At 39.4% G+C, this 16,912-nt stretch overlaps 1 protein-coding gene across 1 annotated transcript in view; it reads left to right on the forward strand.

Annotated features, from left to right (window-relative positions):
- LOC132823108 (uncharacterized) overlaps nucleotides 1-16,912 on the forward strand; it is a 78,712-nt gene that overhangs the window by 26,275 nt on the left and 35,525 nt on the right. The window contains 3 exon segments of the mRNA XM_060836647.1: nucleotides 9,257-9,362; nucleotides 13,637-13,784; nucleotides 16,543-16,571. Coding sequence (XP_060692630.1) covers nucleotides 9,257-9,362; nucleotides 13,637-13,784; nucleotides 16,543-16,571 — 283 coding nt within the window.

Below are 16,912 nucleotides of genomic sequence, written 5' to 3' on the forward strand. Positions count from 1 at the left end.
CCATGGGCACCCACATGGGCCCCAGCCATGACTGCCTCTTCGTAGGATATGTGGAACAGTCCATCTTCCGCAGCTACACTGGCACCACCCCCCACCTTTTCCCCCACTACATTAATGACTGTATCGGCGCTACCTTGTGCTCCCACGAGGAGGTTGAACATTTCATCGACTTTACTGGCCTTCCACCCCGACCTCAAATTCACCTGGACCGTCTCAGACTCCTCCCTCCCCTTCCTAGACCTCTCCATTTCTATCTCAGGTGACCGAAACAACACGGACATATACTTTAAACCGACCGATTCCCACAGCTACCTACACTAGACCTCATCCCACCCTGCCCCTGTAAAAGCGCCATCCCATATTCCCAATTCTTCATCTCTGCCACATCTGCTCCCAGGAGGATCAGTTCCAATACCGAACAACCCAGATGACCTCCTTCTTCAAAGATGCAATTTCCTCACACACGTGATCGACGATGCTCTCCACCGCATCTCCTCCACTTCCCACCCCTCCGCCCTTGAGCCGCACCCATCCAATCACCACCAGGACAGAACCCCACTGGTCCTCACCTCCCACCCCACCAACCTCCATATACATCGTATCATCCATCATCATTTCTGCCACCTCCAAACGGACCCCACCACCAGGGAAATATTTCCCTCCCCTCCCCTATCAGCGTTCCGAAAAGACCACTCTCTCCGTGACTCCCTCATCAGGTCCACACCCCCCACCAACCCAACCTCCACTCCCAGCACGTTCCCCTGCAACCGCAAAAAATACAAAACTTGTGCCCACACCTCCCCCTTACTTCCCTCCAAGGCCCCAAGGGATCCTTCCATATCCGCCACAAAATCATGTGCACCTCCACACACTTCATTTGCTGCATCCGCTGCAACCAATGTGGCCACCTCTATATTGGGGATGAACTCAGATTTCTCCAGTTTCCTCATTTCCCCTCCCCCCACCTTTTCTCGGTCCCAACCCTCGAACTCAGCACCACCTTCCTAACCTGCAATCTTCTTCCTGACCTCTCCTCTCCCACCCCACTCCGTCCTATCACCCTCACCTTATCACCCTCACCTTAACCTCCTTCCACCTATCGCATTTCCAACGCCCCTCCCCCAGTCCTTCCTCCCTACCTTGTATCTTAGCCTGCTTAGCACATTTTCCTCATTCCTGAAGAAGGGTTCATGCCCGAAACATCGATTCTCCTGCCCCTTGGATGCTGCCTGACCTGCTGCGCTTTTTCAGCAACACATTTTCAGCTCTGATCTCCAGCATCTGCCGTCCTCACTTTCTCCTAGGTAGAATAGATGTTGGTGAGAAATTTCCATTTTTAGGAGAGATTCGGACTGGAGTGCACTGACTTAGAGGGAAGCGAAGATATTTTGGAATTAAGTTAAGAAGAAACTTCACCCAGAATGTGATGAATCCACGTATTTCATTGCCGCAGAAGGCTGTGGAGACCAGGGCATTGACTACATCTAAAACAGAGATAGATAGATTCTTGAATATTGGGGGATGATGAGTTATGGGGAGAAAGTGGGAGAATGGGGTGGAAAAACGTAGCCATGATGAAATGGTGGAGCAGGCTCATGGGCTGAATGTCTTGATTTTGTGCACCTATGTCTTATGGTCTTATAACATGACCAATGCTGTGCACAGAACTCCAAATCAAGTGCACCGCTGACCTGCATAGCAAGCATTATTGTACTAGTTTTTGCATTCAATTCCACTCACAGTAATGGATAATCTCGAGTAAGGTATACAATTTTAGCCCACTAACTTGATGTTCAGAGAACGTTCCCTAGGTTAATTTCCAAAATGAAGGACTTGCCTTCTGAGGAAGGATTAAAACTACAATTAAGTCGGTCACTTCAATATTCCACATTATCAATGCCAATATTGTAGCTTTACTGCATCGACCACACTTGGGGTACAGCAAAGTCTGCAGCTCATACCTTCTTTATCGTTGCAGCAATGTTGTTAGGTCCATAGTCTTGTAAATGCTTTAACTTAGCTTCACTCTGCAATCATATAATGAGAAGGAAACAAAACGTTCAAATTTTTCTCAAATTTCACTCAGCACAAGATCTGCTTCACAAATTCCATGCCTGTGTATGTTTATTATTCATACATGACATGTGAGTATGGCTGGTTGTGCAATGATAATTACCCATCCTTAAACAACCATGGAGCAGTAACAAATAAACTGTATTGCTGCTGGTCCGGGGTTGCACGTCGGCCAAACCAAGTGAAAATGACATTTACTTCCCTAAAGGCAATCAGTGAAAAAAATGCCTTTTTCCCTACAATTAACAACGGGTTCGTTTTCTTATTAAACTCTTAATTCCAGATTATTAATTAATTTAAATTGCACCATCTGCCATGGTGGGTCAAATACGGGTCCCCAGAAAATTTCCCGAGTTCCTGGATTGATAATCTAGCAGTACGATCTTGAGTCAAGCTCAAATATTATGACAAGTAAGATGTATGGGAATTCAAAATATGATCAGTTGTGATCTTAATATATGGTCGAGCAGGACTGAGAGTATCTTTATGCAAGTGTGTATGCGTGTTAGTGCTTACAGCCATTTCAAATGAAACCTTATTGCATCTTAAAGTCCTAAGAGTAAGTATCAGGATGCCTAGTAAAACAGCTAATTAGCAATAATTTGAAATGGCTTGGAATTATGAACCATGTAAAGTATCTGAAATTGCATCGCAGAGACGATAAACCAAACCAAATCAGAACAGCACCAAGTCCCAATAAGGGATTGCGTTTTGGCCGACTCTAAGCTTTGGCAGGATTGAAAGTCAACAACTTGCTCGTTTCGAAATTTAATTAGAGGGAGTTTCAGGACATTTACCACTGGATGTTCAATAAACAGTCTAACAATTAAGAAACCGAGGACCAATCATAGTATCGTATAATCCCTAAAGTGTGGAAACTGGCCCTTTGGCCCAAAACATCCACACTCACACTCCGAAGACTAACGCACCCTGACACATTCCCCCACCATATATTTATCCCTGATTAATGCACCTAACCTACACATCCTTGAACATTATGACAATTTTAGCACAGCCAATTCCCCTAACTTACACATCTTTGGACTGTGGGAGGAAACCCAAGCAGAATGAGGAGAATGAGCAAACTACACTGATAGTGACCGAAGTCTAGAATTAAACCCGGGTTCCTTGTGCTGTGAGGCAGCAGTGCTAACCATTGAGCCACTTATCAATGATGTTAATTAAAAATTGTTGTCAAATGTAGCTTGTGGACATAAGTAGGTAAAATCTTCGAGTAAAAAATGAGGTCTGCAGATGCTGGAGATCACAGCTGCAAATGTGTTGCTGGTCAAAGCACAGCAGGCCAGGCAGCATCTCAGGAATAGTGAATTCGACGTTTCGAGCATAAGCCCTTCATCAGGAATAAGAGAAAGAGAGCCAAGCAGGCTAAGATAAAAGGTAGGGAGGAGGGACTAGGGGGAGGGGCGATGGAGGTGGGATAGGTGGAAGGAGGTCAAGGTGAGGGTGATAGGCCGGAGTGGGGTGGGGGCGGAGAGGTCAGGAAGAGGATTGCAGGTTAGGAGGGCGGTGCTGAGTTGAGGGAACCGACTGAGACAAGGTGGGGGGAGGGGAAATGAGGAAGCTGGAGAAATCTGAATTCATACCTTGTGGTTGGAGGGTTCCCAGGCGGAAGAAGAGGCGCTCCTCCTCCAGCCGTCGTGTAGTTGTGTTCTGCCGGTGGAGGAGTCCAAGGACCTGTAAAGCCGAGATGGGTAGTTGGGGGTAATAAAGCAAACCAAGCAGCAATAGCTAAAGTGGTATTTTCTGACTAAGAATAGATAGGTGAGAAGTGAGAAAAGCGAGGACTGCAGATGCTGGAGATCAGAGTCTAGAAGTGTGGTGCTGGAAAAGCACAGCAGGTCAGGCAGCATCGGAAAAGCAGGACAGTCGACGTTTTAGGCTTAAGCCCTTCATCAGGAAGTGAACCATTTAAGTGCAGATTCAAGATACTGCAGAAACAAGTTTGGTTGGAAGTGAAAACAAATTCTTATGAAATATTGGAAAAAATAATTGAATCAAATATTGTTTTGTTAAATTGCAGATTTTAAATACATTATGTCCCGTCGATATAATTACAGTATTTTAGGGGACATAGCAGCGTGTTAACATAGGACTGAAGAGCAGAGCAGGGCAACAGGCGAGTTGGTCTTTCGACAGCTCTCAGTCAAAGATTCCATCAGTCTGACGATTGAAATCACAAGTTTATTTTAATGTTTCAGTGAAATAATCTTCGGCTCCCATGTATATGGGAATTCTAACAAGCTCAAGCTTAAAGAAACGTAATGATTCAATCTTCGTTGTTTACTGTAGATAATAGTTGCATACACAAATGACTTTGTAAGGGGAAAATAATCTCTTCATCAATTTAACAGCAAACATTTTATCATTTAACTGTCTCTCCTAGTTGTAATCTCCTGTGAGGGAAAACGCCCTGCCAATGTCTACACTGGCTAGTTCACAGAGCAGATTACATGTAAAATTATTTTATTGTTATCATCACTTTAAATGATTATTTCTTATTCTCCTAAACTCCTGTGGCTGAAGTTCCAATGTGTTCAAATTTTATTCATCATGATTATGACGTGGGCAAATGGTCTGTGAGAAGTATCTCATGCACTGTATCCTTTTTGAAGTAAGGATAGTGAAATTGTATACAATCCTTCAGATATTGTCTCATCAGTTAACATGCATCATACCCATAAGAGCAAGAACCAGTCATCTATTTATTCCTACTCCGTCATTCTTTAAGAACACTGGGAGCTGATTACCCACATTCCCTCCAATCTCCAAAAATCTTGCAAGCTCTTAATTATAAAGAAATCCTCCATTTCTGCCTGAAAATGTTCAAAAGCGCTGCTTCCAACACATTTTGAGGAAGACAATTTCAAAACTCCACAAGCCTCGATGAGAAAAAAACTCTCTTAAATGGGCCACTACTTAATTTTATACTATTTACTATAGTCAGGTTTCTCCCATAAGAATAAACTTGTGTTTCAATCAAGTTGCCTGTTACTTTGTGAAACTCCAATGCTTCCAAGCTTAAACTGTCAGATATTCTTGATGTAACAGCATGTCTGTCTCAGTTGTCAATTCAGTAAACATCTTTGGAAAACATTCAAAAACCTTGCACTCGTCCTTAAAACCGAGAGTAATGCTTTAAATAGCAATCCAGATGTGGCCCTACAATCATTCTGCTTTTGCATTGAATCCCTCACAATAAATTTTAGCACCCTATTAGCCTTCATAATTACTTGCTATAACTGCATTCTAACATTTTGACAAAAACACGCAGTGCAGCCATAACCCTCTACTCTTCGGAGCTCTGCAGTATCACAATATTTAGATGGTAGATTTTTTTTAAATTAACCATTGAAATGTAAAATGTCACGTATTATGCACCATTTGATAAATATTTGCACACCAACCTGACCTAACTGTATTGCTTGGTACCATTATGTGCCCTCCATAAATTAGTTTCCTGACGAGCTTTGCGTCATCAGCCAATTTCACAAAATATATTCAATCTCTTCATCTTTGTGATTTAGGCAAATTTCAAATTTGAGGCACAAGCATTGATCCTTTTGGTCCACCAATGAACTCACCTTGCATTACATATATAAAAAAAAGTTTCGTTCTTTGTTAGCTCAGCAGTCTATTATCCATGTCAATGTGTTATTCTTCCAGCACCACTAATCCAGAAAGTGTTACTCCCTGAGCCATGAACTTGAACTTTCTGCAATAACATTTGATATGATACCCGACCAAATATCTTTTTGAAAAAAAGAGATGTTGCATCCAATTATTCTTATTATAGATTCAAGAACAGCTTCTTCCCTACTGTTACCAGACATTTGAACGGACCTTTGCAATGTTAACTTTAATCTCTGCTCCTGCACCATCTCTGCGGCTGTAACATCGTATTCGGCACTCTGTTTTGCTGCGCTGATCAACGTAATACGGTGTGATCTGCCTTTTTAACACAAAAAATTACACTTTTCATTCTATCTCAGTACATGTGACAACAATGAATCAATCAATCCCCTCTCACCACACTAACCTTTACTGCTTCATAAACATCTCACAATCACTGTTTCTCCATGATTTCTCTGAAAATAAAATTTACGTATGTGGTCTGAATACTTTTTTTTTAACTGGCCTTTCGAAGTATCTTATATCATATTAATGATAACCACATAACCTTCTGCACAATAGACGTTAAACAGCTGATGTATAATTTGCTGGTTTCTGTCACCCTCCACTTTGACGATATTTTCGAATGTAACTGAAACCAAATGCAGGCAATTTGTAAAAAGTAAAACCAAGACGTTATCTCAGGAGAGGACTCTTTATGAGACTATTTAACGAGCTGTTGCTTTAATGATATTAAGTATCATGTCTGACCGAAGTAAAATGTCCCTGTTTTCATTTCTATTGCCCTCATAACAATCAACAGTTTCTTTTGCCCTGTCAAATACTTGCTGTACATTCAAGCAAACTCAATCTGATACTTTCACCAAACCATCTGGATCCCTCTGCTCTTTCAAGATTGGTAACTTCTCGATACATTGTTCACTGATTCTTGATTCTCTTGTAAGTTTGATGTTTTCACATTAGCACACATTATATTTATTATGTTAGTTTTCTTATTCACTTTATTATCTATACTCCATTGCAGCCTTTGCACAATATCTTGTCATTGGGCATTCTAACTTTACTCGGGGTCATAGGCAAATTTAGCTATGCCCATTCATGCAAAAATCCAACTGTTGCTATAGTTTCTAAGTATTATGTACAGCTGACCAATCCGAAAAGCGTTCATCCTTATTCTCTGCTTCATGCTTGCACACCAATCTTTCACTCATTTTGCCACTCAACTCTTATGTGGCTGACTTCTTAACGATTCTGTTGCATCATTGTTTTCCAATCAGTTGTGGCCATTCCAGAACTGAAGGATTTTTTTGTACAGTACAGTCATCCTAAAATATTTGCAACGCTCATTCTTGCCATTATTGTAACTTGGATTAAGTTGAAAGAGACAACCATTGACACTCGTTATTCCTTTCAAGTTTCAAAAAGGTTGTCTGTAAACACTCTGCATTAGTGAACAATGTACCATATTACTCAGAGGGCAAGAGCTAGCGGACCCCTGTGGTGTTAATCAAAATATGTTTGCATGTTTTAATTTATGATAGGCAATGCTAATACACGAAGGCCACTGATTTTGCTTTCTCTCCATTTCAGAAGAGTTCAGAATTGAGTTCAGAGGATTTTTCAGTTCAGTGTAGAAAACAGCAGAACTGGCTTCAAAAGCAAGTGTTGGTTTCCTCTGATAATTCACAGTATTTGACGAAAGCCACTTATCTCAACAGAACTGTTTAGTTTTTAATGCTTCCAAGCAAGGTTAGTTTGGATAGAAATTGACAAGTATTAGATATGAAAAAAAAGCTGAGCCCGTAATGAAAAAAAACTGTGAATCCGTAATGTCAGCATACTCAATAATGAATTTTAAAAATGGTGTATACAGTCTGTGTGAACTGATTTCACAACTAAAGCAGATGAGATGGTCCATGTTTCCCTGGATTTAAATTTCCCGAAGAGATGATTTTGGAAATCAATTTGAAATGTTGTCTTGATGTTTCTGTTCACATATTTATTATTGTATTGCAATGTGTATATGTATTGTTTTATTCACTATTGTTTGTGTGCAATAAACTTACTTTCTCTTCTTAAAGAACATCTTCAGACCTATTTGACCATGTTTCATTGAGTAACCATTATATTAATTATGCAAGTAAATGATGTATCAAGCCATGTTTGATTCTATCCAGTTGTTCCAGTCGTTGAAATCAAAACTGAACCAATTGATCTTCTATTTTCCCTCGTGAAACTACAACTAAATGCTTATCAAACACCCAAAGCAGGTGTAAATAGCTGGATCTTCGCGATTCTTGATCAGATCAGATCAAATCCAATCATTAATATCGGTGGGCAATTGGGAAACTAATAGGCAGACCAGACTTCATAAATATGCCCAATCTTGAAGGTCATGAAGTCCACAACACAAGCAGAAATGACAAGGCTTTCTCTCTCTCTCACTCTCTTCAGTCTCTCTCCTGTGTTTGAATTCACCTTTTCGCCAAGAGTCGTGTGTTATGAGATGATACAGGAACATGGAACAACTCTTTATTAAGTTGTGTTTTCGTTTCAGTTGGGGTTTCAAATAGCTACGATATCCTAAATTTGGTGTTCTTTCGTTCGTGTAAAATAAATTCTGTTTTGTTCAAAACTGAGTGGTTTGACCAGCTGCTGGATAGTCACCTTAAAACAACTGGAAAAAGGTAGGTTCTATGCTATCTTCTTAAAATGTCTTAAGAGGGTCTGATCTGGTCCCCACAACAGTAACAATAATATACTTAAATAGAACAAAAATCAGGGAGAGCTCTCCACTCTTAGACCTCAGCTAGAGAATTGTATACAGCTGTGGCACTACATTACATGAACGATGTGAATGTCTGCTCGAGAGTGCAAATGTGAAGAATTGTTCCACCAATGAGGAGTTTTTGTTATGATAATAGATTGACGAATCCAGGACTATTCTGACAAAAAAATTTACAGAGATTTTGTAGAGTCTTTTTTGAGAAAAGCCTCATGAACAATCTGAATAGATTGTGCAGAGGGAGAAGGTTTTCGTGCTCCTAAAAGGAACAAAATAGAGAGGGCAAATATTTAAAGTGGTTTTCACTTATCATGTAGATAGAGTGAAATTCGTAGTCTGGAATTGTGGTAAAGGCAGCTTCATTTGAGACAATCAAGAACAAATTGGATAGTCATTTGGATATAGATAATGTGCAATTATATGAGGGGTAGTGTTGGAAAGCAGGAGATTATTAGTAAGTAATGAAGCTTGTTTGAAGAGCCAATCAGCTCAATGAACCGAATAATTGCCATCTGTATTCTTACAATCTGTGATTTTCTGATTCGTTGATATAGTCATACTTAGCACAAAGGATCTTGCAATGACTGTTTCATGACAACGATGTTGCCGAAATTTGAGCTGCAAGAGTTTATCAAAATAGTGTTTTCGCAACAAACAGTTTCCAATGCTCCGTGGTCTTTTTTTTTATCAGACATGGATACGTATATTTATAATTTTGTTCTGATTTTTATCATTCCTATTCCTCAGATAGTGAAAAACTCCATGTTTCTATGGAGATCGTGGACTGCACTGAGACTTCAACAGCTCAGTTACGAGTATTATTCGAGGCAAGCAAGTGCCAGTTAAAAGTCCGGTATAGCAAGAGGAAAAGTGCTGTGATGTTCGTGCGACTATTGATAAAGCTTACAGCAATGAAGCCATTACCATTCTGATGTTAGCTTAACTCGGTAGCTTGAATGGCTGTTTTGCTAATGTAGAGAGTAATGCCATACGTACATTCAAGAAAATGAAGAAATGCAAATGCTGCAGCTCAAAACACAAACAGACATGACCCAGTAAACCATTCAGTTGAAGTTCAATTCGAGATTGAATAAAGAAAACGTCTATGTCAGTGATGTCTACATCCTGTGAAAGAATAGTACAAAAAAAGCCTAGTGCTTTTATTTTGTGAGAACCAAAGTAAGTGCAGTTGCTGTAAATCAGAAACAAAAACAAATTGCTGGAAAGCTCAGCAAGTCTAGCAGCATTTGTCAAAATGAATCTGAGGTTTGAATCCAGTGAGGAAGGGTCACTGGACTGAAATGATAACTCTGATTTTTTCTCTTACTTTGTGAATTGACCACTGAAGCAATGTGTTGCACTAAAATTCAAAAGTGTCCAATGTCGCTGTTTACCAAAATATTTCTGCAATTACCTCCTTATATTGTACTACTATTAACTGTATTTCTGAAATTTATTAATATTGCTTATTCAAAAATTTAAAACACAAAATCTACTAAATATGACGTTTACTTTGGATTGATGTCACTCACTATTTTCCACACTGCCAGATAATTTGTCGTGCCGTTTTGGAGGTATATCTTCATGTCTTAAATACCACTAGCTTTAGTGTGACGCTTCCTTGCTTTGCTGAAACGTTACTGAAACATTTCAGAAGATAAAATTTGCATTAGTCATTTATGAGGCATTAGACATCGTTAATTTCTCATTAAAAATGATACTAGTAAAGCATGCATCATTTTGATAAACTTCACCCTTCTCCTTCTCACCAACTATGTTATCCAACAGATTTTTTACCAATGCGAAGAAGAACAGTTGAAGGTAAAGCTGAAGCAGTCTTCACACTTTAGGACTGTTCAGGTTACCCTTCGATGTGTGTTTTGAGAATATGCAAGGGCAGATCGTTAACAGCCCTCAGGGGTATTTTCGTATGCAATGTAAAACCAGTTTACAGTGCAATTGGTTTTTCCACAGCATTTACCCAAAAATTAACACTGTGTTGGTAGGTCAAAATGAATCGATTTTCAGGGGCTAGCACTGACTCTTTTACATTGGTTAGATTGAGTACATCACAGTTAAATTAAACAAATTGAAACTTCAATTTTTCTTTTATACCGTCATATAGATGTACAGCATAGTCATTTCTAAGATGTCTTTGATGTAGGGTGTTCCGTTGGTTTGTCTGTAAGTTTTGTTGTTGAAGGTGAAGGGTGTGGCAAGGCATGTGTCCAGTAACTTGACGATACTGTCTTTGCTGATGACCTTAGTGGTGTTTGGTGTATGTGTCTTTGGGGCTGCTAATAGTGTAGCCGGTGTTTCCTTGGCCAGGTTAATATTGATTGGTGTAAACAGGGCTGTTACATCAAAGGAGAACATTATATCATTCTCTTCTATCTTAGTATCTTTGATGGTCTTCAGGACCTCTTGGATGGAGTGGATGGAGTGGCGTAAGTCTTCTAAACTGAGTCATCAGTTTAGTCATCAATGAGTCATCAGAACATTATGTCACCGAGGCAACTCACATTGCAGCACAGAGGAACTATGTAGAGCAGAGAAAAATTACCTATACCGAGTATTCAAAAGGAATGGATGCCCAATGAACACAGTCCGCTGATTTCTCAGCAACAAACCCAAGCAAGCTGACAAAATAAGTCCAGAAACCCGAGCCACTCTCCACTACACCAAAACATCTTGGCAATGACGACCAGACTACTCAGCCCACTTGGCATCATAGTAGCTCACAAACACACCAACACACTAAAACAACAGGTAATGAACTTAAAAGACCCTATGCAGTCACCAAGCAAAACGAATGACATTTACAAAATACCATGCAAGAACTGTAACAAACACTACATTGGACAAACAGGCAGAAAACAAGCCACCAGGGTACATGAACACCAATTAGCCACAAAACGACACGACCCTCTCTCATTAGTATCCTTACATACAGATAAAGAAGGACACCATTTCGATTGGGACAATACAACCATCTTAGGACAAACCAGAGACACGCATGAGAATTCCTAGAAGCTTGGCATTCCAATCAGAACTCTATCATCAGACACATTGATTTAGATCCTATCTACCACCCCCGAGAAAAAGAACAGGAAATGACATCTCCACTGGAAATGACCACACCAACCCAAAGAAACCAAAACATATAAATTGAAAGCAGGAATCATGTACAGTGCTTCGTCTGAGGTCCACTGAAGATGCTACCTAGTAGGGTGACGAAACATCTGGAAAAGTACCTTCCAGCTCAGCGAGCAAACCGATATCTAAACCTCAACCTGAGCTACAAGTCATTTCAAAAATCGGTAAGTGTTGAGTATTGTTGATGCATCACTTGTCCTGTCAAATGTGGAGTACTTCAAGACAATCCTTATTTGTGCCTTGTTGATGGTGGACAGTCGCTGGGGAGTAAGGATTGGGTTACTTGCTGTAGTATTCCTAGCCTCTGACCTATTGTTGCATGCATTGTGATTATATGGTGAGTCAAGTTGAGTTGCTGGTCTACGGAAACCCCCAGCAATGCAAGACTGGGGAACTCAAGGGTGGTAATACTATTGAATTTTAAGAGGTAGTGGTTAGGTGGCTCTTTTTATAGATTATGATTGCCTGACATTTCTGTGGTGTCGATGTTACTTGCCATTTTTCTGCCTAAACCTGGAAATTGTCGACATCTAGTTGCATTTGAAAATGGGCTGTATTACTAACAAAGGAGTCACAAGTAATGCTGAATACTGTGCAATCATTGGTGAACATCTCCACTTCTGGTTTTATGATGGGAAGAAGGTCATTGATGAAGCAGCTGATGGTTTGTCTTACGACAATCCCAGACGAACTCCTACGGAGAGATATAGGAACTGAGATGATTCACTGGCAACAAAATAATCACTTGTTTTTGTTCCTTGTGTGACTCCAACCAATGTTAAGTTTTCTCCCTGATTCTGATTGATGACCACTTTACTTTGGCTCCTTAATGTCAGGGAAAATTCTGAAAGGGAAAGGTAACAAGCTACATGCAGTTCTTTTTTGCCATTTCGGTGTGCTACTGCCTGACGTTACCTGCCTGATTAATTGTTTAAGTGTGTTTTTAATATAAGGATCAAGTTTGAAAATTCCGAAAGTGAGTATTTAAAAATTGTTGCGATAAAATTTGAAGCAGAAGTTTTGCAAATCATATGTTTTAGTTGCCTGATTAAGTAACTTCCATGAATACATGTTCCAAAATGTCAACTGATTATTCGGGAATGTGTCACGTCTTTAAAATTTAAAAAGGAAATGTTCCAACTGTCGAGAAGGATTTCTTGGGATATTCTGAATGTTGTAATACATTCAGGAAACTGTGGTCTACATTCACATATTTCAGGTTTGGATATAAGTCGATAGCATGAGAATAGATCCGATTTATAATCATGATTTTTTATATGACACATAGTGTTCCAAAATAAATAATTTCAGTGTACATTCCATTAAATTCACAAACGCCTGTTCGCCATCAATTGCTGCCATTTTTTTAAAAAAGCTGTTTAATTTTAGCCGTTAGTTTCATCGTTCTGGATGCGCTCGAGTTTAATAAATGAGAGAATTCTGGTTTGTTTGCATCAGTCTTCATGACTTTTACCAAAAGATTCCGTCAGAGGAAGGAGAACGCAAATGATGACGAATACTGTGACTCCCAAGTTTCAAGAGTTTCTATCTGATGGCTCCAGCCATCAATCTAATCCACATTAGGATGTATATCACTAACCCAATGTGATGAATTGAATTGTTGTGACTACAACGTATGTGGACAGCTCTGCAGTCACCTTTGAAGAAAGTTCCAAATATTTAAAGTAGCAGCTATTGTGGATCACTCATCAATACATTGTGGAACGGGTATCAAATAATTTGTTCCTACTGCAATTTGCTGTGTAATTGCTAGAATAAACATCATGGCTAAGAACCTGATTAGGACAACATGTCCTGCTCCCCACCTGCTCTCTCTCTATCGTACTCAAGTGTAGTCCTACCATCAAAAACAGAAATTGCTGGAAATCCACAGGGTGTCTGACAGCATTGGGCATAGAAAGCAAATTAAACGTTCACAAGTACTGTTCTGTTTTTATTCCTGATTTCCAGCATCTGCAATTCTTTCATATTTGTTGTTCAGAGTATCACAAACCTGCTGAACAGCATAGAGACAGAAATAAAGGCTACGAAGATCAGAAACGGATTCGATAGCTCACTAACTGAGATACTGTACAATACCAGGCTCACAAGCCGAAATGTAAGATTACTGCATACCTCCAAAGTTAAGGCAGGGATGTCCTGCCACTGATCTGATGGTTGTTGAAGGGCTAAATCTGTACTGCTGATGGTATAGGCCTTCAGCAATTACTGCGTGTTCTCACTGGCTCACTTGGTCATACTATCCAGGATTCTTGCCCAAGCTCCATGAAACGTTAAACACACATCCTGTAAAGGTTCCAAACAATGGTCAAATGGCATTGAACCGAATGTGGAGAAGATCTGACTCAGTACTGTGATCAAAGAAAGTAGCAGTCATCATTCTGCAAAAAGCAGAACGTTGTGACTGCTATCTCATGGAAAGTTCAGGTGACCATGCTGTTCCTGAGAAAGTATGATATATATTTTCCAGTGGTAAAGTAGCACTTATAAAATCAGTTATTCTTCGGACCGACTGTTCGTGCCATGAAGCATACCTGACGTGCAAGGTTAGGCCAGACAAAATTAATACAAGAACTAGAGCAAGACGGAGGCCAATGCAGCAAAATTAACAATTATACCCCCAATCTGTACAAGTCCCTTTCCGCCAGTGAAGATTAAGAGCCTTCTGTGGAAATTGGTAAACATGTACAAAGGGATTGCACAATTTTTATAATGCAAGCATTCATTTCATTTTTGCTAAATTTGTTGCAGCGCATACTATTGTTGGTAAACATCAAAGGTTCAAAATGTATCAGAAAGAAGTTTAAATGTTTGTAAATAGTGAGAACATCACATTTAAAATGTAATTTGAAAACATTTTGTGCAGTAAAACCTGCAATTCGTTTCACAAAAACAATTCTGGTAGACTGAATTTTCAGGGTTACAATCTGAATTCAGAATTTGGAAATTGGAAGCGTGGGTCAGAAAGGAAGGACAAATGTCTGGTCTCTCTGCAAGTATCTCTTCTAAACCTAGTGGTATGTAATAATGCATTTTCAGAAATCGGAATGCTTACATAAAGTCAAGGAGAAAGAACAATTACATTTCAAAAGAGAAATTGTAATTGTAGATTATCCTCCCAGCTTCCATATTAATAAATTTTACATTCCTAAATCTGCAGTTATGATTGGAGATTATTATCCACACTATAGCCAGAAGTAGACTGGATGCTGTTTTTCTGTTTTTAAACCGTTTCGAGAGCTGCCCAAGTACTGATAGCACTAGTGGAAAGCCAGGCATTTTATATTTGAAGAACTTATTTACACTCATCAAAATTTTACAGTAATATTTTCTATTCTGATTGAAGACAATGTATTGGAGAATTTAAAAAAACCTCTGAACTGACTGATCACTTCTATGTCCAATATCAAAGCATGATTTAAAATCATCAAGCTTGGACTTTTTTTTATTGCTTTGAAATTCGAATACAAAATTAAATATAACTTGCAACTTCGCAGAATCAATTGGAATTGTTCATGACGTTCAACAGATAAGCGAAAGTAAATTGAAACATGGTCGTTTTGTACGTATCAGAAAGGGGAATATTGTTTCAGAAAGAAATGATTTAGTAATGGAGAATCTGTCAACACGAAAAAAAATACATTGCTGAGGCGAAAACAAAGCAAAACCTTAATAATGATGGTGACATATTTGCTTTGGAATAAGTTTAAAAGAAGGCAGGATTGTGAAAAATCTAGCCAGTTATTTTTCAAAAATTATATGCGCGTTTTCTAGTGAACACACAGTAGTTGGAACATTACAGTAGTGATTGAATTCAGTTTTTTCCAAAATATTGAGAATGACATTTTTCGACAAGAAAGTTTCTTCAGTATTCCTGACTCGTTTTCAATCGCATTTAATTGGGTGATACCTTAGAAGATAAGAATAGTACCAGGATAATCGCACAACATGGAATAGCAATAGCTCACTTTAGATACAGGTAATTAGAAATATGATGTTAAAGTTAAGCGTGGAAGTACTGAAATATTTGGCAGATTTTGTGGCTTTATCAATGGGGGAGCACTTTGGGGCCAGCGACCTTAATTCTATTAGATTTAAAATAATGATCGAAAAGGATAGACCAGATCTAAAAGTTGAAGTTCCAATTTGGAGAAAGGCCAATTTTGACGGTATTAGGCAAGAACTTTCGAAAGCTGATTGGAGGCAGATGTTTGCAGGTAAAGGGACGGTGGAAAATGGGAAGCCTTCAGAAATGAGATAACGAGAATCCAGAGAATGTATATTCCTGTTAGGGTGAAAGGAAAGGCTGGTAGGTATAGGGAATGATGGATGACTAAAGAAATTGAGAGTTTGGTTAATAAAAAGAAGGAAGCATATGTAAGGTACAGACAGGACAGATCGAGTGAATCCTTAGAAAAGTATAAAGAAAGTAGGAGTATCCTTAAGAGGGAAACCAGAAGCGCAAAAAGGGGACATGAGATAGCTTTGGCAAATCGAATTAAGGATAATCCAAAGAGTTTTTACAAATACATTAAGAACAAAAGGATAATTATGGAGCGAATAGGGCTCCTCAAAGATCAGCAAGGCAGCATTTGTGTTGAGCCACAGAAAATGTGGGAAATCATTACTTACTGTGGAAAAGGATATGCAAGATATAGACTATAGGGAAATAAATGGTGACATCATACAAAATGTCCTTATTGCAGAGGAGGAATTGTTGGATGTCTTGAAACGGATTAAGGTGGAAACATCCCCAGGACCTGATCAGGTGTACCGTAGAACCCTGTGGAAAGCTAGAGAAATGATTGCTAGGCCTCTTGCCGAGATATTTGTATCATCAATAGTAACAGGTGAGGTACTGGAAGACTGGAGGTTGGATAACATAGTGCCAGTGTTTAAGGGCGGTAAGGACTAACCGGGGAACTAGACACCAGTGAGTCTGACGCCAGTGGTGGGCAAGTTGTTGGAGGGAATCCTGAGGGCCAGGATGTACATGCATTTGAAAAGGCAATGACTGATTAAGGATAGTCAACATGGCTTTGTGCATCGGAAATCATATCTCACAAATATGATCGAGTGTTTTGAGGAAGTAACAAAGAGGATTGATAAGGGCATCGCAGTAGATGTGATCTGTATAGATTTCAGTAAGGTGTTCGACAAGGTTCCCCACGGGAGATTGATTAGCAAGGGTAGATCTCAAGGAATACAGGGAGAACTAGCCACTTG

The sequence above is a fragment of the Hemiscyllium ocellatum genome, chromosome 16 (genome assembly GCF_020745735.1).
Source record: "Hemiscyllium ocellatum isolate sHemOce1 chromosome 16, sHemOce1.pat.X.cur, whole genome shotgun sequence".
Lineage (NCBI taxonomy): Eukaryota > Metazoa > Chordata > Chondrichthyes > Orectolobiformes > Hemiscylliidae > Hemiscyllium > Hemiscyllium ocellatum.